The sequence below is a fragment of the Physella acuta genome, unplaced genomic scaffold (assembly GCF_028476545.2).
Source record: "Physella acuta isolate Inbredline_101_S28 unplaced genomic scaffold, ASM2847654v3 ptg002151l, whole genome shotgun sequence".
Classification (NCBI taxonomy): Eukaryota; Metazoa; Mollusca; class Gastropoda; family Physidae; genus Physella; species Physella acuta.
In genome coordinates this window covers 19,420-44,013 of record NW_026733652.1, presented here as the reverse complement: position 1 = coordinate 44,013, position 24,594 = coordinate 19,420, and the positions used below count along the sequence as shown (strand labels likewise).

The 24,594-nt window shown below is 43.9% G+C and overlaps 1 protein-coding gene across 2 annotated transcripts; it reads right to left on the bottom strand.

Annotated features, from left to right (window-relative positions):
• Positions 1 to 16,449, bottom strand: LOC131932373 (uncharacterized). Of its 2 annotated transcripts, XM_059289294.1 has the most exons (5): positions 8,487 to 16,449; positions 3,787 to 8,441; positions 3,342 to 3,375; positions 3,048 to 3,109; positions 1 to 2,705 (listed from the first exon to the last, which is right to left on the bottom strand). In XM_059289294.1, exons 1-5 carry the CDS (start codon positions 16,440 to 16,442, stop codon positions 2,315 to 2,317), a joined length of 13,098 nt encoding a protein of 4,365 aa, XP_059145277.1. In that variant the 5' UTR covers positions 16,443 to 16,449; the 3' UTR covers positions 1 to 2,314. The 2 variants fall into 2 exon arrangements, with proteins under 2 accessions (XP_059145277.1, XP_059145276.1); XM_059289293.1 differs by having other exon boundaries at positions 3,787 to 16,449.
• Between the last annotated feature and the right edge of the window lie 8,145 nt (positions 16,450 to 24,594).

Genomic DNA, 24,594 nt, shown 5'->3' with positions numbered 1-24,594 from the left:
CATTCTAAAAAAATATTTATTCATAATTTAAATACATGCTTTCAGCTAATAAATTAATTTAATTATGTACATGTCAATAGCTTCAGGGGACATAACCAACTGCCATGGCCAGACCATATACACAATGATAAAAATAATATATTAGATGTATAAAAGCTCTACATATAATAAATTAGCATAAACTTGTGAAAATCGAGTTAATTGAATAGGTATTTGTGTTTTACAATTAAACTTCTACCACCATCCCCTTTCGCGATTAATGATATAGCTAATAACTTAAAAAAATAATTTTCAGAATTTGAGTAAAATACTGAATATTTTAAAGTAAAAACAAAATATTTTAAATTTGTTTTGTTAAAATTTATGGAGTAAATTTCAAAAGAGTGATAAAAAAAACCAGTAATAAGTTGATAGAAGTAATACTAAAAAAAAAAAAGGATGAACCAATTATTAAATTAAAAGTTGGGCAAGACATAGCTGAAACTCTTGTCTGACACTTAGAAGTTTTGAAGTTAACAAATAATATTTGGCCTACTAACAAACAGCTTTATCAGCCTTGTCTATTTAGGTCTAGATTGTGAAATGTTCCACATTTTAAACTTTTCACAAAGAAGTCATGAAATAAATTAAATTTTCTAATCTAGAAGAAAGTAAAAATAAAATAAATATACTGATTTAACTTGTTTACAAACAAAATTTTTTACACATAGGCAAGCTGGCAAATACATTTTTGGCAACAATTCTGAGGAAATCTGCCTCCTCAAGTCTAAATACACAGACAGCCCCCTGTGATTGTTGGCTACCAGAAATTATCTTCTTGTGAGAAAAATATTTGTACAAAGTTAGAAAATGACAACGTAAAAATATAATTTAATATAAAAAAAAATTGTATTCAATATTTGTGACTTTTTGGACGGATTAAAAATGTACATCAGATCACAAAGAAATAGGATGTGAAACAAATAACATTTCTTTTACATAAAAAATACTGTGTACAATATATTATATAGTGTGATTGTTAATTTTTCATTGTGAGGACTGTAAGTAATATCATTGTAATTTTATGTTATACATTATCTTCAGGCAACAATGAGAAATATTCCAAAGTTTCAAATGAATTGAATTTCAATGTTCAACATTAAAACTATATATCAAAATTATTTCAGAATAATGTTAACCATAGCATTAATAGAGAATTAAGAAAAGGTATGAATTATTGGTCATTAATTTTACATGAAGAGACAGCCGTCCAATTTATAAATACTTTATTATCAATACATATTAGCGAACTTTGGTCATTAAGGTACACCTTATTTAATGATGTGTCAAGTAAACAATATAAAAATGAAACTAAATAAAACTACATACAAGAGCATCACAAGATGCAGGTCTAATACAGCACATCAGCATTCATTAACCCTCCAACACCCAACAATGTGTTGAAGTTTACGTTCATCTTTTTTATAAATAACATGGCATCAGAGGGTTAAAAAATTCCCCATGTTCCTATACAAGCAAGGGTTAACTAGATATTGATAAAGCACAAATTTATTTGGCACCAGTTGCATGGAATGTGTATCACAGATGATGGAGGAAACAAAGGGACATGAAAACTGTTTCAGACAAGACTAAACAAAGGGACATAAAAACTGTTTCAGACAAGACTTACACAAAGAAACACGTAATTCCATGACAATATGGAGAATGATGATTTATGGTTACGTACAATGAGATGAGTGAGGTATGTGTATTAACATCTGGGATTTCTTTCGGAATGATCTGATTTGGGTAAAAAAATATCTCATTGAATATTTGCGTCAAGTTTAAAAATATTTCTTTTACTAAGATCAAGCTTTCTTTAAAAGAGGCTTGTTTTATGCTTCAGTTGATGTTCAGATGTTTTGTTTTTTTAAATCAGCTTTTATTTATCATTCTTTATGTCTTGGTAAATCTTTTTTTGGTTTGAAAACAAAGGGCTTGTGTTATGACAATTTCTGTTTTTCAAGTCATATTTGTCTTGTTTATACTTTATGATTTGCTGATAGTAATGTTTATATTGTTTTATATCTTATGGTTTGTTGAATTTTTTAAGTAAAGTAATATTTGTAGAACATGTTTTTCAAGTAAAGTAACATTAAATAACTTTCTTAGGTAAAGTAATTTTGTAGAGCATGTTTCTGAAGTAAGGTAATATGATTATAATGTATTAAGTTATATATCATGGCCAGATATTTGTGTTTAAAAGTTGCCAATTTGTACAGCCACTCTTGTCACATTTGACTGACCACTGTTGTCACATTTGACTGACCACTCTTTATTCTGCTGTGGTGCCTCTGGTCAAGTCCTGGCTACTTTGTCCATCTCCCTGTGGCAGGTCTGACCCTGATGTTGTTCCACCTCTGTTGGACAGCTGACCAGCGCCAGGTTCCAGCTGGTCTGCGAGGTTAGCTCCAGTCTGTGACAGGTTATCTGTCTGCGACGCAACCGTGGTTGAGGTGGGTTTGTCTCCTGGTGTGGATGTGGCTGACCTCTGGTGCTCCTGTCTAGAGAGTCTCCGAGCCTGTCTGTGACTAGAAGTGCTGGCTGGTGGTGGAACAGTGTGGTGGTGGTGGTTCACGAAGGAGTTGATCTGGCGCTGTCCACGCACCAGATGATCTCTGGCGTATTCGGTGAATGTTGATGGTGTTGATCTTGATGAATGTCGTCTAAAAAAACACAAATAATTTACCTATTAACATCTAAACTAGGTTTGATTTTTTAAAAATCTTTACACTTGAATTAAAATTATTCTTTTTAGTTTTCTTTAGCTGTGTGTAATTTACAAATAACTATTACAATTACCCCCATTGAGCATTAGATTAAAAATACTACAAAGAGAAATCTAATCAAACATCTACATAAGAAAATTCTGATTTGTATCCTATTTGACCATTATGAGGATAGATACATAATACAAATATGAGGATAGATACATAATACACATACTAACAACGTAATGGCTATGCCTATAAAAAAATAGAGTAGACAAAACAAGCCGTAGGCCTCACCTGTTGTTTAGTCCATGGTCTGGTGTACCTAGACTTGCTAGACTTGTGTCCAAGTGGTTCGGCTGGAAATGTAGATAATTGTTAAATGATTTTTAAAAAATAATGGAATCAGACATTTAATTAAGAGCAAAATGTTTTCCCATCCTGCTCCATCAAAGTACACATGCGTTTGAGAGTTACACAACTTTGCTCAACAGTTTTATTCATCTCACAACCTAAAATGGGTTGATAAGTTAAAAATGTTTTTAGTTAGTTTTTAAGTTTGATAGATACAGATAATTTAAGATCACCTACCTGAGGTCTATTAGGGCTGCCTTCCATTTGTCTCCTGTGAAGCAATTAGTGAAAATACCATTGTAAAAATAATAATACATAGAGCATATACTATACATTCAAATGATATATTCTATATTGAAATTATTTTCAAGCTTAGACCAAAGTGTTCATCAATAAAAAATAAATGTCTATAACAAACTAAATTTTTTTATAAATTTGAATACATTTCATAAATAAATTTATTTTAAAGCAAATGCCTAAAATCACAAAATTACACATTTCATCAGCATATCATGTATGCTAATACTGAAACGGTTTATATAACTACTCAAATTTAAATAAAACAAAAAAATAACTACAAAATTCAAAGTGTACCATTTATATATTCACTACTCAAACAGCTGTCCCCACCATCCCCCAATGTCCCCCCCCACCCATATCTCCCCCCTGCCCCCCAACCTACCTCTCCAGCTGCCTGACTTGAAACCTCTTCTGGTCCAGCTGTCTCAACATCTCCTGAGCCTGCTCAATCTGGATCTGGTTTTGTCTGCGGATCTCATTGGACTCTTTGATCAGCTGGTCCGGGTTCAAACCCCTGCTGGAGTACGAGCTCATGACGTTGGCTCTGTAGTCTGAGGACAGGTTTCTGAGAGCCGAGGTCATCCTCTCATACGAAGGACTGTAGTAGCGATCCTGGTGTCTGACGTAAGACCCGTTTCTTGACCGGTAGGTAAACGGACTTAAGGAAGGCACCGAGCTGATGCTGGAGGTTTCAGACCTGGTGGGGGAGCAGGATGATGCTCTCAATGTCCAGGGCTGGTCTGGACATCTGAGTGTGTACTGTGGTGACACTGACCTGTGTCTGTGGTCCAGTCTCTCACCCTGTGAACCTTGAACTATATCCCGCCTCAGCTTCACCAGGTATTGCCGCCTCTGTGTCGGGGTCATCAACCTTGGCATTGAACTTTCTGTGGATTGCGACCCGGTGGAGGAGAGGTTCTCAAAGGATGAAGACAGGGAATAATTCAAGGGGCTGTAGTTTCTGGATCTCAGTTTTTCTCTTTCGTAACGACACTGCTCTCTCAACCTCTCCAGTTTAAACGCTTCGATTTCTGACCTTCTCTTAATGTCCGTGATGTCACTTCCTCTCGTCTTACGCCTGCCGCGGACGCCATTTTGTTTTCTTTGGTGCGTCTCCAGGCATGACTCAATGTCTTTCATACTTCTGCTCATCTGGGATTTGTACTCTTCTAAATACTCTTTGGTTACTTTGATGTAGGTCTTAGACTTCCTCGGGGAGGTGTCTTCTTTGTCCCAGGCTTCTTCTAAAGTGGAGAGAAGTGCGTCTGTTTGACCGATGCAGTAGTTGAGTTTGGCTTCCAGAAGTTCTATGGTTAGACTTGAAGGCAGGTAGTGCAGAGAGAGGAGTTCGATGATTTCGATTCTCTCATTGTGGAGCCGGTCTAACTCTTTTTGGATTCTGGACATATCATGGCTGTCCCCTTCTGAGGAGAAGGACGTCCCGTTGTCCTTGACGGTCAGTAGACTCAAGTCCAGGAGCTCTGTCTGGGTGAAGTCGTCCAGGTTGTCCACGCTGACCCCCACCCCCGTGGTGACCATGTGACGCGTGTTGAGGGTGGACATGGAGAAGGCAGAGTCCGTGTCGTCGTCCATGATGGCCTGGAGGGTCAGGGGCGAGAGGGTGGAGTCTCTGGACATGGTGCTGGAGCTGTCGTCGTGGTAGAACCTGTCGGTCATGAACTGGCTGGAGTACTCATCAGAGCTCCGGCCGTCAACTCTTTCTTCCATGAAGGACTTTGTCTCTTTCTGGCCAAACTGTGTTCCAACAGAATTCATAACTATATTGTTGCTGTTCTTTTCTATGCTTGATTTTGATATATTCTTTGACGTGATTGTAGATGTTGAAGAACTTGTAGATTCTGAAGAAATAAAAGAGTCTACGGATCTGGTAACAGAATTTGTATTTGTAGATACGTCTTGAAGGAAATCTGGGATAGTTTGGCTAAAGGAATCCACGGTGGATGCTCTGCTGTATCCATTCACGTATCCACTGGCGTTGACAGTGTTGGTGCTGACGCTTCTCGTCTGTGGATGTGACCTCTCGTGGTGATACGCCCCCTTGGTCAGCTCTGTGTTGGCAGATCCATCCTTGACAGTCACCGGCCGGAACCCCGTGTTCCTCTCCCCCATACGCTGGTCATCTCTCCTACCCACAATGTGAGGGGGCGGGGCCAGACTGGACAGGTCAATGGGACTTGTCCCTGTGCTGCCGCCTACTGAACCGTTCCTTGGGATAACTGTGACAGGTGAATCCCCACCTGAGGAATCAGACTCCAGCAGGTATCCAGGTGATCCGTCAGACCTGGATGGCAGGTTCTGCCGCATCCGTTCCTTCTTCTTCCTGTTCCTCTCCAGCAGCCCCATCATCTTGGAGTGTTCAGACTTGAGTTTTTCTATTTCATTTAAGATCTGGTAGTTGGAGATGTCGATGTCTGGGATGTTCCTCCTCCTTGATAGTGGCGACCGCTCTCTGTCTCTTGTAGTCAGATCTCCGCTGTCGAAATCATAATCTTCCCCTTCTGTTGTAGTCAGCTCTAGGGAGAAAGTTTCTGATTGGTCCATTTCAGCCATGTCTTCAGTGGTGGAATCTTTGGTGAAATGGTTCTCTACAGAGCTGTTTAGGTGGTTGTTATTTATAGATAGGTTATTGTTTGAGTTATTGGCAGGGTAGTCTTTGTCTTCTTGGTGAACAAATGTCTTATTAGTGTCTTGGTCTTCATGGTGGCCAAATATCTGGTGAGTGTCTTGGTCTTGTTGTTGACCAAATATCTGGTGAGTGTCTTGGTCATGTTGTTGACCAAATATCTGGTGAGTGTCTTGGTCTTTCTCGTGTTGGCTACCAAATATCTGCTTAGAGCCAGGAAACTCTTGAGAAACATCTTCCACGTATCTGGGACTGAGCTGGTTGTTCTTCTCAGTGCTAAAACCTGCCATATCAGTTCTCTCATCACCCGGTGTCTCCTCAGCTTGTGGCTTTGACAGAAGAGGACCCGCCTCCATGTTCTTCATAGGTTGCAAAAGTTGCCTGTGTTCTCCAAGTGTTTCTTCCTTTCTGAAGCTCAGCTCTCCAGAACTTGGAGTCTTGTCTGTGATCTGGTTGGTCTTTGAAATACTCTCAGAAGAAACTTCACATTCAGATGGCCTGTTGATATCTTGCTCAGACGGCATGTTGACTACTGGCCCGGATGGTACCACTGCAGTGACTTTGTTCCCTGGAACAATGACGTCAGGGAACTTGGCCAGGGTCTCCTCCTTCCTGTAGCTCAGCTCCCCGCCCCTACCCGTGTGGTAAAACTCCCACTCGCTTAGCTGTGGTTTGTCGTCCCATTCTTCTATCAGGGCAGGGTCCACGGAGTCGTCATCTACATCGTAGCACTGGTTACTTCTGTTGAGGATTTCTTCAGCCAGTTCGAGAATTTCTAGATGTTTCCTTCTCAGAGCAGAGTTGTCACTTGAAATATTCATTCCATATTCATCTTCATTGGCAATATTTCTGTTGTATTGTTCTTCACCATCTTCCAGTGCAAGATTCCTGTATATTTTCTCAACCCCATCTTCACTTGCAAATTTTTTATCTTCTTCTGCATTATCATTGCTGGCAAGATTCTTGTGTAGTTTTTCACCATCTTCATGTGCAAGTTTCTTGTGTTGTTTTTCACTAGTTTCATGTGCAAGACTCCTGTATTGTCCCTCACTTCCACATTCTTGTGAATCACTCCCGTCCTGGTCTTCAGTTAGACTGATCTCACCAGTTACTTTCAGTGACTGACTGTTTTCTGTCTCCTGACATGGTCCAGCTAACTTGGTACCATCTCTTGTAGGGATACCATTTAGTTGTGACAGCTGTAAAGGTCCATCACTGCCTGTTGCGACACTAGATACAGGCTCAGAGATATTTCCTGGCTCAGTCTTCAGATTAGATGCATAATCTTTTTCTTGTGTGATGGAATTGTTTCCAGATATTTCACCTTGTGCCTGGAATTTAAATGCTTCTTCTGATTTTTGTTCTATTTCTTCATTTGTATTGATATCTGTTGTGTTGGTAATTTCAGTTCCAAACACTATTTTACTTTCAGCATTATTAGAAGAATGTGTATCAGCTGTTTCCTTGCCTGTTGCACTCTGGCCAGAAACATTTTCAGCTGTAGAACCAATTTCTCCCTCCACAGCAACTGAATGACCACCAGCTACATTAGGCATTTTGATTTCTTCAGAGTTGCCATGTTGGCTTTCACTTTCAGTGTCAAAATTAGTATTAGCTTCCTCTAGATTACTTCCAGTTATTTGCTTGTTTCTGTTTTCAGATGGTGTAGTTACCTTAGTTTCATCTTCCATGAAGGATTCATCAGACACATGGTTATCATACTTTCTGTCACTTTCAATGTAGGAATTACTCTTGTCATCAATTTTACTTTTCTTGGATTCTGAATGTTTGTCTATTGCTGTCTCATTATTGTCTGCCCCTTCTCTGTTTACTTCATCTTTATGAACTGTTTCAGGTTCAATAACTCTAGCACTTCCAAGTTCTTTAACTCCACTTTCACTGGTATAATTTTTTGAGCTTCCTGGAGCATTCTCAGCATCAGTTGTGAGTCTAGACAAGCTGTCATGATCTAATTGTCCAGTGCTGGTCAAGCCTTTAGACAGACCAGATGTGGTGGGGTCGGTGTAGGTAGCATGTGGCCATGTGGTGAGGTCAGTGTTGTGGTCAGTGTGGGCAGAGTGTGGCCATGAATTAGCACCTGCAGCAGAGAACAGGTGGGCGTTCTCTGAGGGTCGACTTGTCCACGCCGGGTCAACAGAGCTCTCACCCACAGCAGGCCTCAGCTGGATGGAGTGGAAATCTGTGGACACCCCCAGGGCAGAGGGGTGGGGTGACGTGAACCCTTTGGGTGTGTGAGAAACATTGCTGTCTGTGTGAGTTAGTTCATTGGAGCTGTTCTTTTCGGTGAGTGATAAGCCTTTTGTTGTTTCACCACTTGGAGATGAAAGTTGACTACTTGTCTCACCTCCAGAGAGTGAGAGTTGACTAGTTGTTTCACCACCCCTGTGTGATGTTGTGTCACCATCACTGTGTGATGTGTCACCACCACTGTGTGATGTGTCACCACCACTGTGTGATGTTGTGTCACCACCACTGTGTGATTGTTCTTTCACTGTCTCACCTCCAGGGAGTGAGAGTTCTTTGTCACCACCGGTGGCTGTTGTTTCCACACTTGAGTGCCCTTTAGTGTCAGTTAGTTCGTTTGTTGTGTCACCTCTTGATGGTGAAAGTGCTTTAGACACGTCATCTACAGAAAGTGATAAATCTTTAGATGTGTCACCTCCAGAAAGTTCTTTAACTGTGTCACCTCCAGCGAAGGAGAGCTCTTCATTTGTGTCACCTCCAGTGAGGGAGATTTCTTTAGTTATGTCACCACCAGTGAGGGAGATTTCTTTAGTTATGTCACCTCCAGTGAGGGAGATTTCTTTAGTTATGTCACCTCCAGTGAGGGAGATTTCTTTAGTTGTGTCACCTTCAATGTGTGAGAACTCCTTAGCAGTTTCACCTTTATAGTGATCAAGTTCAGTTACTGTCCCTCTACTTCCACCATACGACATACCATCAATTCTAACATCTGAATGTGACAATGCTGTATTTCTTTCATCAGCAAAATGTGGCAGCTGACTGGTAGCACCACCTTCTGTGTAGGATTGTTCTTCAGATGTATCACCTCCTGTGTGGGATTGTTCTTCAGATGTATCACCTCCTGTGTGGGATTGTTCTTCAGATGTATCACCTCCTGTGTGGGATTGTTCTTTAGCTCTCTCACCTTCTGTGTGTAACAATTCATTCCTTCTGTTCATTTCAATTGCGTTTGAAACATCACCTCGTGTGTCACCTTCAGTGTGTGACAGTTCTTTAGTTCTTCCATCTGATAAATCACTAATTGTGTCACCTCCAGTATGTGACAGTTCTTTAGTTCTTCCATCTGATAGATCACCACTTGTGTCACCTTCAGTGTGTGACAGTTCTTTAGTTCTTCCAACATCTGATAGATCACCACTTGTGTCACCTTCAGTGTGTGACAGTTCTTTAGTTCTTCCAACATCTGATAGATCACCACTTGTGTCACCTTCAGTGTGTGACAGTTCTTTAGTTCTTCCATCTGATAGATCACCACTTGTGTCACCTTCAGCGTGTGACAGTTCTTTAGTTCTTCCATCTGATAGATCACCACTTGTGTCACCTTCAGTGTGTGACAGTTCTATATTTCTTCCAACGTCAGCCAGATCACCACTTATACATGACAGCTGATCAGTCCTGTCAGACACCACATTCTCTACCAGATCGTCCTCCCCATCCAGCACTGACAGCGCCATCTCCATTGACAACCTCTCGGCATCCGATGAGTCAGCAAGGATCAGGCTCTCCTCTAGAGAGTCCGAGGTCAAGGTTATCCTCGGATGATCATAATGTCCTGGTTTATGCAGATCAAAGCCGCGCGATTGGGTGGGCACTGATCCGAAGAAGTTTGAACCTGGTGGTTGTAAACCTGCTATTGGGTACAACAAACTGTCGAGGACTGGGTTTTCAGGTTCAAAAGGTTCGTCAAGGCTTGAAGCAGCTAGAGGGTTGTTGATGGAGTAAACGCCAAACAAGTTTTTGGTGAAAGGTTTGTGAACAGAATGACCTGGTGCTTTGTTTATTTCCCCATCAATATTTTTGTTTTGTAGATCTTTGTCACTCTCTTGAATAGGTTGTGTGGGTCTACTTCTAGCCTTACTGCTCAGATGTTCTTTGGGTGAATGCACGTCTTTGCCTTCCCATGGTTCAAGTGACGGATCACCAAAATACCAGTAGTTAAAAGAACCATCAGACGGCTGGAGATCTTCATCATGTGCTGCTGCTGGTCCAAGGCCAGTGAGTATAGAAACCATTCTCAGATTCTCTGATCTCTCGGGGCTGTCTCTGGCAGAACTCAGCGCTTCCTCGGCTGCTTCTTCTAGTGATTCTCTCAGAGATTTTCTTGAAGAATCTGTGTCGTCTGATGTGGAAAATGCTGCTCTTTTTAGTCTCCAGGCGCTGGCTGGTGAAGCTGATCTGGTTTTATCAGCATGTGAGGGAGTAATTCTTACATTCCTGTGGATGACAGTGTGGCTTGCAAATGGGATAATTGTTGTGGATAATTTCCCTTCTTCACTAGAGTCTACTTCTTCAACATCCTCAAAAGATCTCCCTTCTTCATCTGATGTTATCTCCTTAAAATGTTCATCATCAGGCAGTGTTTCTTCAACAGCTTCAGATGTAGTGGCAACACTAGGTTGGTAGTGGCTGCCTTGATCATGTGATGAGACTAGAGGAATGTTGCCTTGAGTGGTGCCTGTGCTGAGCTCAGAGAATGCTGTGATGGTACTTGATGTGAGGCTTTTGTCTACACTAGTTGTTTTGATGTTTCTATCCTCATCAACATTGATGCTACTGTCTGCAACTGTTGTTTTGATGTTTCTGTCTGCATCGACATTGAGGCTACTTTCTGCAACTGTTGTTTTGATGTTTCTGTCTGCATCAACATTGAGGCTACTTTCTGCAACTGTTGTTTTGATGTTTCTGTCTGCATCGACATTGAGGCTACTTTCTGCACTAGTTGTTTTGATGTTTCTGTCTGCATCACCATTGAGGCTACTTTCTGCACTAGTTGTTTTGATGTTTCTGTCCTCAACATTGTAGCTACTGTCTGCACTTGTTTTGATGTTACTGTCTTGACCGTTAGCTGTGACTTTTTGATGTTGTAGCACTGTTGCATCATCTGAAGTAGGAATAGTTTCATCTTTCTTGCCTGCTGTTGTAATTGCTGTTGCCTGAGTGGGGTTTGTTCCTTCACCAGCAAATGCTGCTGCTAAATCCAGTCTTGCATCTCTTTCTGCTATGACCAGCATCCCAGCTTTCTCGTCTTGGATTCCATCAATATCTTTCTCCTGTTTCCCAGCTCCTGTCAGTGAAGAAGGTTCTTTACGCTGGCTGTCTTCACTTAAGTTGTCAAATATTGCCTGTACTTCAAGTTTAAGTATGTTGATCAATTCCCTTCTTTCAGGTCTTCTAAGACTCTGCCTAGCATTTTCACCTTGGGCTGTAGGTAGAACCAGCTCACTTGGGTGTAAAACCTCTGAGCTTACATCAAATAAAGAAACAGCTTTTCTAACAGGCCTCGAGTCTAGATACCCTTCTGCGTGTTGAGATTGCTGCTGTGAAATGTTGGGTGAGATTTGGGATCCACAGGGGTAGACAAACCGAGGAATTTTCCATGGAAGTTTCTGGCGTTTGTTCTTGAAGAGAGCTGTGAGTTTGGCGTTGAGATCCTCTGGGTTGCTGGCCCGTCTGGTGTGGCGTTGTCTTATTTGGGCTGGGTTAGAGGTATGGGCTTGTAAGCCTGAGGGCTGAGTGTCTGTCTGGGCTTGTAAGCGTGAGGGCTGAGTGTCTGTCTGGGCTTGTAAGCCTGAGGGCTGAGTGTCTGTCTGGGCTTGTAAGCCTGAGGGCTGAGTGTCTGTCTGGGCTTGTAAGCCTGAGGGCTGAGTGTCTGTCTGGGCTTGTAAGCGTGAGGGCTGAGTGTCTGTCTGGGCTTGTAAGCCTGAGGGCTGAGTGTCTGTCTGGGCTTGTAAGCCTGAGGGCTGAGTGTCTGTCTGGGCTTGTAAGCCTGAGGGCTGAGTGTCTGTCTGGGCTTGTAAGCGTGAGGGCTGAGTGTCTGTCTGGGCTTGTAAGCCTGAGGGCTGAGTGTCTGTCTGGGCTTGTAAGCCTGAGGGCTGAGTGTCTGTCTGGGCTTGTAAGCCTGAGGGCTGAGTGTCTGTCTGGGCTTGTAAGCCTGAGGGCTGAGTGTCTGTCTGGGCTTGTAAGCCTGAGGGCTGAGTGTCTGCCTGGGCTTGTAAGCCTGAGGGCTGAGTGTCTGTCTGGGCTTGTAAGCCTGAGGGCTGAGTGTCTGTCTGGGCTTGTAAGCCTGAGGGCTGAGCGTCTGTCTGGGCTTTACTGGCTTGTGAGCCTGGAGGTTGTGTAACTGTCTGGGCTTTGCTGGCTTGTAAGCCCAAGGTCTGTATGTCCCTCTGGGCTTGTAAGCCTGAGGGTTGTATGCCTGTCTGTGCTGTGGTCAATTGTGTCTTTGTGTTATTCCTTTCAACGTTGAAGTTATTCTTCTGATGTTCAGTTACTACGGAATGTGCTGACTGTGGTGGTATAGTACCTACAGGGTATGTGAGGTTCATGGGGTCAGAGGTCACAACATCTGCAACAGTTTCAGACACTACATGTGAGGAGAGCTCACCCATATGTGGGCTGTGTTCATCTGATGCCCCAATACCTAAAGTCTGCTGGAGAACCTTGTCAGCCTTGTTCTCATCTTTACCCTCGGTATTTGCATTGCTCTTGTCATTCTCTTCCGTGTCATTTTGACTGTAAGGTAATGATGACTCGGATTCTTTCTTCAAGTCCATTAAGGAATCGCCTACAGTTTGAACTAAATTCCCAGGGATATTCTGTCCTGATATGTCTTGACCACCTAATACTTGAGGATAAATGCCATTGTCTGTAGAGGATTGATGAGTTCTGCTGGGCTGGGATGGTCCTGTAGCAGACTTTGATTCTGTGTCTCCAGGAACCAAAGATGTAAGAGAGTTCAATGCTAAGACACCTTCAGGTAAACTGGTGTGGCCTGTAGCAGACTTTGATTGTGTGACTCCAGGCACCAAAGATGCGAGAGAGTTCAAGGCTAGAGCGTCTACTGGTAGACTGGTATGGCCTGTAGGTAGCATGTTCTTGAACTCCTGACACAGGATGTTGTAGAGCACCGAGTTGATGATCAGGTTGGCTTGACGGTGCAGTTCAGCATCAGAGGGATCTCCGTCTGACATTTGAGTAGCTGGTTTGGCCTCTGATGAAGACTGAGTTAGTGGAGCAGATTTAGTGGAGAACATAACTTGCCTTGACTTTGCTGGAGTTTTCTCATCTTCACTTAGACTTTGTTGAGCAGCATTGTGGCACATGTCCGTAGTTGTTGTTGTTGTAGAGATTCCTTCTGAAGCTTTATCTTGAGCATATTCTACTTGTTTAACAGATGCTTTTAGCATGCTGGAACTATCTGTTATCTCTGTTATGTTTTCTCCATTAGCTGATGTAAACAGCTGACTAGCATGTAGTGGTATTGTGAATGTATTCCCTACTCTAGTGAGCTCACTGACAAGGTCAGGTTTTGATTCCTGTATGTTTTCATGAAGCAGTGGGTCACAAGGCATTACTGACACGGTTTCAGTTAATTCATGTTCCCCAGAAGTTGTGCTGCACAACAAACTTCTATCTGTGACCTTCTCCACTGAAGATTTCTCCATCCTAGGACTAGTGACCAACGGTGCTAAATCACCTCCTGATGTCCCATCTCTGGTTGATATTTCATTACCATGGTAACTCTCACCACTAGTTCCTGACCTCTCAGTCACAGACTGGTATTCTTGGTTGGAACTGAACTCATCAGTCATGACCCCTTCACCGCCTGCTGGCTTGTGTTGTAAACTTGGTTGGCCTTGAGTCTCCACCAGTGCTGTTTGTGTGGGATGTTCGCCTTGCTTGTCTTCAGTATTCAGCTCTCTCTGTCTGAGGTCAAAAAGACCTTGTTCATCAGCATTGTGACAAAGTGTGTTGTCATCCTCAGCTGCTGCATGTGAGCCTATGGGACCACTCCCTGCACTGGAGTTCTGTAAATGTCTTGTACCAGACAGCTGTGATTGTGTCAACAGTTCACCAGTCTCAGTTGTGTCATGTGGTGAGACACCAGTGCCATCTGATGCAGTGACACCAGTTTCCTCATTGTCTCCCCTCATACCCTCCAACACCCCACTCTGGTCTCTACCACCAGCATACTGTGAACCACTAGACAAACCACTTTCATCTAATTCTGTTAGTCCATGTGGAGTTGGTGGTGTGGCTTTGTTTACCTGGTCTACTATGTCACTGATTGGTAAAAATGGCACAGTCTCAGTTACCATGGATACGTCAACTGAAGATCCATCCCTAGCTTCACATGAAGGCGAGCCTTCAGTCTTAGCATGCTGTTTATTTGTTTCACTCCATGTTCCATTATCATCAGTCAGTAATTTCTTGTTATTTTCATCTTTAGTGTGCAAGTGATCATTAGCTTCACTACTTGATTCTCCTTTCTCCTCTAGGGACTGTACTGCTCTTTCAACACCGTCATCGTGACATCTCTCTGAGACTCTGCTGATTTGACTTTGTGTCACATCCATTTCCTGCTGTTCTACAAGAAGAGAAGAAGTTTTTGATTCTACAATGTCTTGACTGCCCTCACTAAATCTTTCCTCAAGTTTAAGTGCTTGTTCTCCCTCTTCAAACGTATCATTCACCTGCTGTACGTGTGCAGTCAGAGTTTGGTCCTGGTGTACGTGAGCACTAGATGTCACATGATGTGACTGGGTGACTGTATCTAGTAGCACTGGATGATCTGATGTGCTGGTAGTGGTGCTGCCCTCTACACTCAAGGCTGGAATAACTTGAATGTTTTCTTCAGTGGAAGACTCAACTATGAGCAATGAGGAGTCTGTCGTGGAAATGGAAGCTTGCAGTGGAACTGTTTGTGGGTCATGTTCTTTAGTATTAGCTGCAGCTAAAGACTGACCAGTGGTTGTTTCAGTTGTGATTGTGTCAAGTTTCTTCTGATCTGCTTCAGCTAAAGACTGACCAGTGGCGACTGTTTCAGTTGTGATTGTGTCAAGTTTCTTCTGATCTGCTTCAGCTAAAGACTGACCAGTGGCTACTGTTTTAGTTGTGATTGTGTCAAGTTTCTTCTGATCTGCTTCAGCTAAAGACTGACCAGTGGCTACTGTTTCAGTTGTGATTGTGTCAAGTTTCTTCTGATCTGCTTCAGCTAAAGACTGACCAGTGGCTACTGTTTCAGTTGTGATTGTGTCAAGTTTCTTCTGATCTGCTTCAGCTAAAGACTGACCAGTGGCTACTGTTTCAGTTGTGATTGTGTCAAGTTTCTTCTGATCTGCTTCAGCTAAAGACTGACCAGTGGCGACTGTTTCAGTTGTGATTGTGTCAAGTTGCTTCTGATCTGCTTCAGCTAAAGACTGACCAGTGGCTACTGATTCAGTTGTGATTGTGTCAAGTTTCTTCTGATCTGCTTCAGCTAAAGACTGACCAGTGGCTACTGTTTCAGTTGTGATTGTGTCAAGTTGCTTCTGATCTGCTTCAGCTAAAGACTGACCAGTGGCTACTGATTCAGTTGTGATTGTGTCAAGTTGCTTCTGATCTGCTTCAGCTAAAGACTGACCAGTGGCTACTGATTCAGTATTATCCACGTTTATTTGCCCTGATTGTGCTACGATGGGGCTGGCTGCCATGTACAGTGACTTGCTACTGTCGGACACTGTGGCCCTAGTATCACCTATCTGTGAGCCTTGATGACCTGCAGCCTGTCCACTGTGGTCATGTGATTCACCTGTATGTGGCCAGCCTCCTTCATCAGTTGGCTGTTGGGACAGTTCGTAGAATGTGAAGTAGTCAGTGATGGTCAGTTCATTCTCTGAACCAGAGGACCTCCTGGAGTCTACGGGTACTTCAAGAGTGTTGAGACTGGGTGACTTTCTGATGGTGTCACTAGCTGTGGTGTTGGCCATGTCAATGGCCATCTGATCAGTGGTTGTGTTCTTGGCCATGTCATTAAATGTTTTCTTGGCCATGTCATCACTGAATGTGGCCTTGGCCATGTCATTAGAAATTATGTTGTTGGCCATGTCATTAGTGGTTTTGCCCTTGGCCATGTCATCAGTGGTTGTGTCCTTGGCCATGTCATTAGTGAATGTGGCCTTGGCCATGTCATTAGTAGTATTCTTGGCCATGTCATTAGTGGTTCTGTCCTTGGCCATGTCATCAGTGAATGTGGCTTTGGACATGTCATCGGTTGCGTCCTTGGCCATGTCATTAGTGGTTGTGTCCTTGGCCATGTCATTAGTGGTTGTGTCCTTGGCCATGTCATTAGTGGTTGTGTCCTTGGCCATGTCATTAGTGGTTGTGTCCTTGGCCATGTCATTAGTGGTTGTGTCCTTGGCCATGTCATCAGTGGTTGTGTCCTTGGCCATGTCATTAGTGAATGTGGCCTTGGCCATGTCATTAGTAGTATTCTTGGCCATGTCATTAGTGGTTCTGTCCTTGGCCATGTCATCAGTGAATGTGGCTTTGGACATGTCATCGGTTGCGTCCTTGGCCATGTCATTAGTGGTTGTGTCCTTGGCCATGTCATTAGTGGTTGTGTCCTTGGCCATGTCATTAGTGGTTGTGTCCTTGGCCATGTCATTAGTGGTTGTGTCCTTGGCCATGTCATTAGTGGTTGTGTCCTTGGCCATGTTATTAGTGGTTGTGTCCTTGGCCATGTCATTAGTGGTTGTGTCCTTGGCCATGTCATTAGTGGTTGTGTCCTTGGCCATGTCATTAGTGGTTGTGTCCTTGGCCATGTCATTAGTGGTTGTGTCCTTGGCCATGTCATTAGTGGTTGTGTTCTTGGTCATGTCATCGGTGGTTGTATCTTTGGCCAAGTCTTTATTCATGTTTAGGGTTATATTAGTAGTCAAGTCATCAACTGCTGTTTTAGCCATGTCTCCGTATGTGTTTTTGTCAACATTTGTTCTGTTTTTGGCTACGTCATCAGTAGTTGTGTTATTGGCAATGTCTGCAGTTATGATGTTGCTCATGTCATCAGTTGTTGTCTGCTTGGCCATGTCATCAGCTCTTGTCTTCTTGGCCATGTCTACAGTTGTGATGTTGCTCATGTCATCAGTTGTTGTCTTCTTGGCCATGTCTATAGTTGTGATGTTGCTCATGTCATCAGTTGTTGTCTTCTTGGCCATGTCTACAGTTGTGATGTTGCTCATATCATCAGTAAATGTGTTATTAACATTGTCACCAGTGACAGATTTTGTGACAGCAATCAGAATAGTGTCAGTGGTGTTTATTTCTTCATCTGAATCAATGTCCAGCATCTTTCTATCTTGTTGCTCTATGACTCCTGTAGCCACATCTGTTACATGGCCTGGTCCATGTTGTGGAAGTGTTGTAGTCACATTGATGTTCTCATTGCTGATGTTTGTAGTTGGTAGATAGGTTGATGTAAATGGTTGGCCAATGTCTGCACTTGTTGCAAGTAAAGTTGATGTCTGTGATTGGCCAATGTCTGCATTTGTTGCAAGTAAAGTTGTCTGTGGTTGACCAATGTCTGCATTTGTTGCAGCTAAAGTTACTTTCTGTGGTTGGCCAATGTCTGCATTTGTTGCAATTAAAGTCTGAGTTTGACCAATGTCTGCATTTGTTGTAAGTAAAGTTGTATGTGATTGGCCAATGTCTGCATTTGTTGCAAGTAAAGTTGTCTGTGGTTGACCAATGTCTGCACTTGTTGCAAGTAAAGTTGTCTGTGGTTGGCCAATGTCTGCATTTGTTGCAAGTAAAGTTGTCTGTGATTGGCCAATGTCTGCATTTGTTGCAAGTAAAGTTGTCTTTGATTGGCCAATGTCTGCATTTGTTGCAAGTAAAGTTGTCTGTGGTTGACCAATGTCTGCACTTGTTGCAAGTAAAGTTGTCTGTGGTTGGCCAATGTCTGCATTTATTGCAGCTAAAGTTGTCTCTGATTGGCCAATGTCTGCATTTGTTGCAAGTAAAGTTGTCTGTGGTTGGCCAATGTCTGCATTTGTTGCAAGTAAAGTTGTCTGTGGTTGGCCAATGTCTGCATTTGTTGCATCTAAAGTTACTTTCTGTGATTGGCCAATGTCTGCTGGTGCAGCAGATCCATGTCTTGGCACCTTCTGTAGTTTCTCCAGCATGTACTCACCAAGTGGGAAGTTGTCTGTAACACTTATCTCAGCATCAGCCTCACTGGCTGCTCTGTCAACCTGCCCCTCCTCACTGGGTGCTCTGTCAACCTTCTCGCTGGTTGCTCTTTCAACTTGTTCCTTGTCACTGGTTGCTCTGACAGCCTCACTGTCAACCTGTCCCTTCTCTAACAACGAGACACCTCCACCTGCCATGCCTGACTGGTGAACTTCACATGCTGCAGCAGCTCCTTCAGTGTAAACTGTTGAGCCGACACCTCCAGCCTTGAACAGGTTGACATTCGGCTTACTGTCAGTTCCTAACTTCTTCTCTCCACCCTGGCTGACCACACCCACAGTTTGTCCAGCTGAGTCTTGACCTACACTCTCTTGTAGATCAGCAGGGGCAAGCGAGTACATGCTGTCAATAACCAACAACTCTTCATCAGAATCAGACGTTCTTGCTTTGTCTTCTTTGTCTGATCTCATAAGTTCATCATTTAATTGTCTTTTCTCACTGTCGGTTTGTTTCATTTCTTTTTCAGGAACCACTCCAACTTTTTGGTTTTCGTAGAGATTAGGATCTTCATTCATCCACTGAGTAGCTTTCTTGTCTCTTTGACTATAGAATTCTGTAGAATCAGATGTGATTAGCGCTGAACCACCTGACTGAGCTGGTTGGCCAGATAGAGCTGTAGACTTTTTGTTTAGAGTGTGCTGAGGGTGTATGGGCATGTTATCTGTGGTGGTGATTTCCTCATCAGACTCTACTTCAGTTTTCTCTATGATAGATGGCTGCTGATTTTCTTTCAAGGCGATTGTTTTACCTGCGTCGCTCTTGGAGGAACTGAACCCTTGTTGGTCTCTGCCCATCTCTGCTTCTTGGGTGGACTTTGTAGGCTTTGGTGTGTAGGTAAGAAAATCAGTCATCGAGGTTACCTCCTCTAAGTCTGTTTCTGGAACATTCTGAAGGTCTGGAACATTCTGAAGGTCTCGAACATTCTGGTCAGCTCCTGACTGACCTTGAAGACTGCCCACCATGCCCATGTTCTGTAAGGACTCACTACCCAGTGTACTTGTCATCTCCCTGGGTTTAGCCGGGTCAGCTGATGGGTCAGCCTCCACCTCTCTGTGTCCAGCCCTCCCAGGTAGGTGCTCGTAGCTGAAGACAAGCCCCTGCTGTCTGGGTGAGTGCAACATCTCTTCATGCAAGCTGGACGTGCTCCTTGTCACCTGGCTGTTGCCGTGGGATACATCCGACCTTGACAGTGGGCTGTATAAAGGGGACCACTCCGACCTTGACCCATGACTGTAAGCGGGGGATACATCTGACCTTGGCAGCGGGCTGTACAAAGGGGATTTGTCTGACCTTGACCTCTGGCTGTAGGTAGGTGACCTCTGGCTGTATGTAGGTGACCTCTGGCTGTATGTAGGTGACCTCTGGCTGTAGGTCGGTGACCTCTCTGATACGCCAGCATAGCCCCTGGCCTGCTGAGGGAACACAAAAAAATATGGCGGAGTCCTTGAGTCCCTCTCTGCTGAAGACAGCCTAGCCCTGGGACTGCCGGTCGACATCATCTCTCCCTGGTGTTCTTGTTGGGGTAGTGGGATGATGTCGGTGATAACAGTTTCCTCTTCTGATGAGTCGCTGCCATTTTCTTTCACCCATCTCTCAGCTGTGGTTGGTGTGTCGTCGGCGTATGTCACACTGGAGCCACCTGCTGCTGTGCCTACAACTTCAGTCTGTTTGTGAGCACTGAGGCCAGATACATCAATGCTGAGTGCACTAGAGAGGTCTGCAGTGTTTGGAATAGCAAATGATTGTAATTTATGTTCCTTGTCTGAATCAGTTAAAGCAAACGTGTCTGAAACATGTGTTGTGACTGGTTGTTTACTGATGGTTCCTTGTTCAATGTCATCAGTTAGAAGTGTGTCAATTCTTGATGTTAGTAGACCTGAGTCTGACAGAGTGTCAATTCTTGATGTTTGCAGGCCTGAGTCTGATACAGTGTCAATTCTTGATGTTTGTAGACCAGAGTCTGACAGAGTGTCAATTCTTGATGTTTGTAGACCTGAGTCTGAAAGCATGTCAATTCTTGATGTTAGTAGGCCTGAGTGTGACAAAGTGTCAATTCTTGATGTTTGCAGACCTGAGTCTGAAAGGGTGTCAATTCTTGATGTTTGCAGACCTGAGTCTGAAAGGGTGTCAATTCTTGATGTTTTTAGATCAGAGTTTGACAAAGTGTCCATTCTTGATGTTTGTAGACCTGAATCTGACAGAGTGTCAATTCTTGATGTCCAGAGGCTGGATTGTGAAACACCCTCAGAATTGTGTACGTCTGTTTGTGTAATGTCCACTTTGCCTTCAATGACTCTTTGTAAACCACCATCCCTCAGCTGTTGAGGTACCTCTGCTCCCAAAGTTTGGACACCTGAATCTCCATTGCTTGAAGTTAAGGAGACCAGTGACAGTGGTCTGATTGTTGTGTTTGCTTTAAGGCTTGAAGCAGCTAAATTGTCCTCTGAATTGTCTATGTGTTCAGCCATTTCTTCTGTTAAATCCTTGTAACAGTTGTCTATTGCAGGACTCTCTTTGTTGACATGTAGAGATCCAAGCAACAGAGTTCCACTTTGTTCGTGAATGGCTGCAGCTATGCTCTCTTTGGCTGCAGCTATGGTGTTGTCTAGTGAGGCTGGCATTGCTGCAGCTAAGGCAGTGTCTGAAGCCTCCACCTCTTGTATGGCTCCAGTCAAAGACTCCAGGCTGTCTTTAACCCCAGGCTGGTCTTCAGGTCCTATTCTTAGATCACTGTGACCTTCAGTACCACTTTGAATTCGATTAGGGAGAGTTGGGTGGTCATAGTACATAACATCTTCAAGGGAATGGATAGTTGCTTCTGTGTTTGTGTGTACATTCTCTAAATCAGGCTGAATCTGAGTGTTGGTTTCTGTATTGACATGAGCACTAAATAAGTCAAGTTGTCTTTCTTCCTGGCTAGTTGTTTCCCCTGCTACATTTTCTTTGCTCTTTAAGACTTGCATTCTGCTTTCACTATCTGATCCTTCATTGCTTGCTTGACCAAGGTTAACACCCCACTCAGCTTCTTCTAGATCTTTCTTTTCCAACCCAATGTAGTCATTGCTCCTTGTTTCTTTTACTTTATCAGATATGACTTTAAGCAGATTTTGTGTCTCGTCTGTTGTAGTATTTTCTGTACAACCCTCATTAGTGAACTCCCTTTTGCCATCAGCCAGTTCTTTCCCTTTGACCAGATTTATTTGATTCTGGCTCAAAGTATCTCTTGTCTGTAGTAAATCCATATCCCTTACTTCATGGTTTCCTTCATTCAATGACTTCGCTGTGTCAAGAGTGGAGGGTGTTTCTGATGCATGCACTGATGATGTTATTGGTTCATCAATCTGTACAGATACCTTCCCTTGTGTAGACAAAACTGAGGGTTTTTCTGATTTGTTTCCTGATGGTGTCCCTTGTCCCTCCCCACCCTGACCCCACAGTGTGTAGTTCTCTGTTGGGTACCTGATGCCCACAATGTCACTCAGGTCCACGTCTAACAGATCAGCTGTGGTTGTGTAGACATGCTCCGTGGGGTTGGGGGCAAAACTCTGCAGCGTCAGGTCTGTCTGTATCTCTTGGCTGACCATCTCAAGGTGTGGGCTGGTGTTGACCACATCATGGTGTGGGATGTTGCTGACCATCTCATGGTGTGGGAGGTGACTGACCATCTCAAGGTGTGGGCTGGTATTGACCACATCATGGTGTGGGCTGGTGCTGACCACATCATGGTGTGGGCTGGTGCTGACCACATTATGGTGTGGGATGTGGCTGACCATCTCGTGCCCTGGGATGTTGCTGAAGTTCATGTCCAGTGACTGAACCCTATCTTGCAGTGGAAGGTGTCTAGAGGTTCCTTCATCACTCAACAAATTCCCAACAGTTTGATGTTCACCTACTGGACTTGGAGAACTTGACCTAGGAAAGTAGTGCCCATCAGGGCTTTGTATAGTTTCATACAACTCAGAAATCTGAATGTTTGTTTCTGTGAGTCTTTGTGTAGTCTCAGCTTGTTGTTTATATTTAGCTGGTGTCAATTTTTTGACAGACAAATCTTGATTATATTCAAAGTCGGAGGACGTTTGAGTTGCAACTGAATCAAAATATTTGACTAATTTATCAGTCTGGGTCTTTCGTGACTTTGATGTTTTCTTACTGCGAGATATGGAGGAAGAGAGCAACATGCCTTGGTTAAACTCATCCAAATCATCCATGCTAGAATCACTGGACGCCTGGATCACTTCAGCCAAACTGCTGTCTAGTGAAGGTCCTGTCTGGCTTCTAGTGTCCCTGACCTTGATGATGACTTTCTTGGGCTTTCTGGACGGGGGCGGGGTTGTCTGGGTGGAAACCTCAGACAAACTGGCGTTGTCTGTCATCACTTCCTCATCCACATAGCTGTCAAACGGCTCACTGTCCCCATCCTCCTCCCCACTCCCTGGATAAGACTGCCAGGGTTCCTCAGAGTCTGAAAATGGTGTTTGTTTCTCTGAGCTTTCAGACTGCGGAGGTGTCGCTGGTGTTCTGTCAGTGGTTTTCATGGTGTTGGAGTTGATGAACTTTCCAAAATCAGAGATTGGCTTCACTTCATCTGCACGTGAAGATACTGACTTTGCTTCATTTGTAGTCAAAGATAACAGATTCGTATCATGAATATCAGTGCTGTTTATATCTACACCAGTTGCAAGTTCTACAGACTGCCGAGATGCTTTCTCATGTTCATCCTGGATGTTGGGCATGTGATGACCTTCTGTGGTATGAGCAGTGAGAAGATTCTGTTGGGATGTAGACACATCAGCCAGAGGCGTCACCCCAGTCTGGCAGCTTTTCTCAGAGAGTGCCAGGAGCTGGGTGGGTTTCACTTCTTTGTAATACGGCGCCTCTGTGTCCGTGTAACTGGCGTCAGAGTGCTCCGAGCACTCGCCGTCTGAGAGGTGCAGTTGACCAGAGGAGTCCGAGTTGGCTGAACTGTTCATCTGCTGCTGGAGACTCTCCAGTTGTTTCTTCAGCTCTGCGCTGAATGCCCGGAGTTCTTTAACCTCAGGTGACTCTCTGTACTGGTACTTCGCCGTGTGTGAGCTCAAGGGTTGCTTCTCTTCCAAAGTCTGGGTTATCTCCCCTGCGCTGGAATCCAGCACATCCTCCACCACTGTGGGTGGGAATATCTGATCGTTGGACTCATCCACCTCACCCCCGCCCGCGTCCAGCATGTCCGCTGACCTTGACCTGTGGAAACTTTGCTTGTGCACGCGCTGCTGCTTGAGGTGGTACAGGTCGTCAAGGGAGGCCGCTCTCTCGGACAAAGGTGGGTTGGGGTCGTCGTACCCGGGCAGGCTGTAGTCGGTCATGCTGCTGCTTGTCCCGCAACTGTCTCCCGACCTACTCAAGAACTGGGACGCGTCCTGTAAGTTTTGGAGCTCGACATCCCCTGCCTTGTTGGGAAAGAGATACCAGATGCTGTCGTTGGAAGACGTGGATCTATCGAGGTGTCGCTTGATGTCGATGATCTGGTCGGCTGAGAAGCTTCTCTCTTCCACAGCTAAACCTTGAGCACTCACTGAGATCACATCAGACTCTGAGTGAGATTTCTTCTTCACGTCCCTTCTGTCAAATGTCTGCAGCTCATCTGGAACACCAATATCTGGGGTTGTAATCATGGGATCTGATGGGAATTGTAACTCGATGTCTTTCTCTGTTACTGGAATTGATTGTTCTATAGATGTATCAGTAACATCAGTATCTAAGTTTTCTTTCAGGCTGAGTTCATTTTGCCGTTCTGTAATGCTTTGAACTGTACTGGGTTGTTCAGCATTTATTTGAATAGAATGTAACTCTTCTTGAGAAGTGTTTTTGTTAGTTTTCATTTCATCATCATCTCCCTTTGGTTCTTGAGAGTGGGGCAAGGGTTTAACTTTATGCATGACGTACTTGCTTTGTCCATGAAGGTCATCCAGAGACCTAGTTCTTCTGCCAGGGAGTCTGCGGTTGAATGACCGCTCCTCTGAAGGACTCAGCACCAGTGGCCAGTTCTGTATTGCCAGGATGGCATTGATGTGCTTTTCGGGAAATCTGCCATGTGGTTTGGGTAAGGGGAACCTCAGGTCTCTTTGTCTGGTCTTTAGTAGTTCCTTCTGCTCATTGACATCTGTGAGAAGAGGAGGTAGATTTTCTTCCAATGAAGGCAGGGTATGGGTAGTGTGTGGTGCAGATGCCACATGTGACTGTGGTGATGTGACCCTGCCCTGAACATCACGGGTTGTATACATCAACTTAGCTCTG